Below are 3329 nucleotides of genomic sequence, written 5' to 3' on the forward strand. Positions count from 1 at the left end.
ATCGGTATACTTTAAGGTGGGTATTGGACCAATATTTTTGTATGTTACAAACATCAGCACAAACGTATAATACCCTCCCCACTATAGTGGTGTAGGGTATAATAATGACAATTAAAAAACATAATGTTGCACTTCGATTGAAGTTAAAATTTCAAAATTTTGTAGAGGCGTTTACACCTGCCATACATGGTTAGAGGGGTGTGCATAATTTGTCAGCATTGTATGTAAATTTTATATTTTCTGTAATTTTGTAAACATTTTTATAAGCAAAAAGGTTTAAATACCACTTTAATTGTTTAAAAACTAATAATAAAAAAGAAGTAACAGCAATATAAATTGATGTATTTCATAAAAACTATGTACAAAAAAACAAAACTGTATAAATTTAATTTTTTTTCAAACATTTTAAAATTTATTAAAAATTTCTTAAATTTCTAACATATTATTTTATAGATTTTTTTTGCAATATCATTAAATTTTGTTTGTCCTTTTTTGGATACTTTCATTTTAGTTACCGCCATTGTGGAGTATGATTACACAGCCAAGGAACCAGATGAACTAGATCTAATCAAAGGTGCTATAATACACAGTATTAAACAGATGCCAGGTGGCTGGTGGGAGGGTACATTACAAACAAATGGCAAAACGGGCATGTTTCCAGATAATTTTGTTCGTGTTGTCGATATGAATGAGGATAATACAGTGGTATTAAGGTTAGTAATATAATTTTATAAAAATTTCTTGATAGTTAGACAGACGCTGAAGGCTTTTATTTCTATTAAACAAATTAAATTTTGAATCAATTAAAAGTTGGTAACGAAAACTCATTATTATCCCAGCAAAAATAAAACGAAGTATTTCCAAAAGAATAACATTTATCAAGACTTCAAAAGAATGACTTCAGATGTAGTGAATTTGGAATCAAATAAAATGAACATCACTCCTATGACAAGACTGTGTTAAAATCATCACATCTTTAAGTCTTTTTCAGTACTTCCATGGAGTAAATTCTACTTCTTTTTTGCTTCTTTGGAAGTTCTTTTTTTTTGCTGAGTATAAGTAATGTATGAAATAAGTACATTGTCAACATACGTACTTTAAAGAAATATTTAGAAAATATTATAATAATTTCAAAGAAACATAGATAACAATCCTTAAATATTTCAAATATCATTAAATATTTATGTTTATCATGTATGAACATTTCAAAATATATTTTTTGTTATTTCCGTTTCTCTGATTTTAAAAGCTCTGCAAATACTATTAACATTTAAATGACAGTATGCACGATATACTTGCAATAATTGTTTGTATGTTTTATAAAGTAATAAAAATCTTTACATTTGCTTTTTTGTTTTTAGAAAATATGTGAAAGTTAATAAAACAAAAAAAAAACATTTCCATTATAAACGATAATTTGAACTTTTCCTTTTTGTTATATTATTTTTATTTTATTATTACAGAGACAAAACGACGACGAGTAATCGACGCTGTAAAGTTATTTACAGTTATACGCAAGTCAACGATGACGAACTATCGCTGGCCGTGGGTGATGTCATTGAATTCCTAGGGGAGGTTAGTACCAACAAATAAATATTCATATAAAGAATACAACCCTCTAATCCTAAAGATTGCATAGTTACAACAATAATAACAACTATGACAATGTGCTGATAAATATGTTCTAATTTCTTTGGTGTTTATTTTATTAAATTCTTTACATTTTTCTATTACTCTATGCATTTAGGTCGAAGAAGGCTGGTGGCGTGGACGTTTAAAAAATAAAATTGGTGTTTTTCCTTCAAATTTTGTTAAACTTATTGAATCATCTCCCGTATTTGCCAGCAAACGACCACCATCACAATCAAAACAAATAACTAAAAGTGCTAATAATACAGTAGCTGCCACTTCGTCAACATTAACTGCATCATCAGCGTCTTCAATATCTACAGCAGCCGGCACAAAGAAAATAAATCGTCTTAGTTTTCATAATTCCAAAGAAGATTTACTTGCTGCTGCCACCACAATTACCAGCAACAATTCTTCAACTCTAACATCCGGCACAACAGTGGCAGCAACAACAACATCGTCAGCATCATCATCATCATCACTGTTACTGGGTGGTGCTGGAGGCGATGATGCTGCACCCAGTTTGCCACCGAAACCTCAACGAGATTATTGTCGTGTTGAATTTCCCTATGCACCACAAAACGATGATGAACTTGAGCTGAAAGTAGGTGACATTATAACCATACACAGTATGGATTTGCCCGACAAGGGTTGGTGGAAGGGTGAATTAAGAGGAAAAATTGGTGTGTTTCCAGATAATTTTGTTAAGCTTATGGCTCCATCAGAAGGTAAGTTCTTAAAATGTATAGATTATTTAAAGTAATACAGTAAAACAGTTTGGATTTTGTTTTTAATTATTTTTTTTTATTTTCTTCTTTATGTACTTTGTTCAAACTATAAGATTCTGTTAAATATTTAATTTTTTCCTTACTTAACTTTATTTTAATTTCTATACTTCCATTTAAAACTTTTATGTTTCTTTTGAATCATACTTACACATATGTGAAGAAATTTCTTTGTTTCTTTTATTATTCATAGTTCATCTTAATCATGAAAAAAAAAAAAAAATAACTGAAACTCCATGCAGTTAAAATAGTTCACAACGTAATTTGACTGACTTTTGTTTATACAAGAAAAAAAAATGTTGTAATTTTTGTGTTTTTTTTGAAAACGTGTTGTGAATTTACAATTACAACAAAATATAAAATTTATTTTATATTTTCAATTAAATAAACGCGCATCACTTGTTTGCGCATTTGCAATTTCAACGTGTATTTAGCTCGATTACAAATTACTGTTTTAAAAATATTTCAAGTGCAAAACTCACCTTAAACTACTTTTTACCATTTGTTTTATTTAGTGGGATTAATAAAAATTATACAATCATAGTCATTAGGAATTTATAATACATGCAGTTTTGAAAGCGAAAATAGTTAACATACTTACTACCTATTCACCTTGAAATATTATTGAACAAAATTTTAAAATGTGAATGAGATATTTTATGAATTACATATGTCATACATATGTATATGTAGTTGAAAGTATAAGAAAATTATGTTAAATCTGTCTAAACTACATAATAATAACGAATCCCTACAGAAGTAAGTCTACACACATATAAGGCTAAACTATAGACTACACTATAGACTAGACTATAGATTAGACTGTAGACTAGACTATAGACTAGACTGTAAACTGGACTATAGACTAGACTATAGACTAGACTATAGACTAGACTATAGACTAGACTATAGACT

At 28.6% G+C, this 3329-nt stretch overlaps 1 protein-coding gene across 7 annotated transcripts in view; it reads left to right on the plus strand.

Annotated features, from left to right (window-relative positions):
* LOC111690180 (serine-rich adhesin for platelets) overlaps positions 1–3329 on the plus strand; it is a 59531-nt gene that overhangs the window by 29292 nt on the left and 26910 nt on the right. For all 7 annotated transcript variants that reach the window (XM_046950226.1, XM_046950227.1, XM_046950228.1 and 4 more), the window contains exons 3-5: positions 512–713; positions 1464–1575; positions 1748–2357. In XM_046950226.1, coding sequence (XP_046806182.1) covers positions 512–713; positions 1464–1575; positions 1748–2357 — 924 coding nt within the window. The remainder of the gene's footprint in view (positions 1–511; positions 714–1463; positions 1576–1747; positions 2358–3329) is intronic.

The sequence above is a fragment of the Lucilia cuprina genome, chromosome 4, assembly GCF_022045245.1.
Source record: "Lucilia cuprina isolate Lc7/37 chromosome 4, ASM2204524v1, whole genome shotgun sequence".
In the NCBI taxonomy this organism is placed as follows: domain Eukaryota; kingdom Metazoa; phylum Arthropoda; class Insecta; order Diptera; family Calliphoridae; genus Lucilia; species Lucilia cuprina.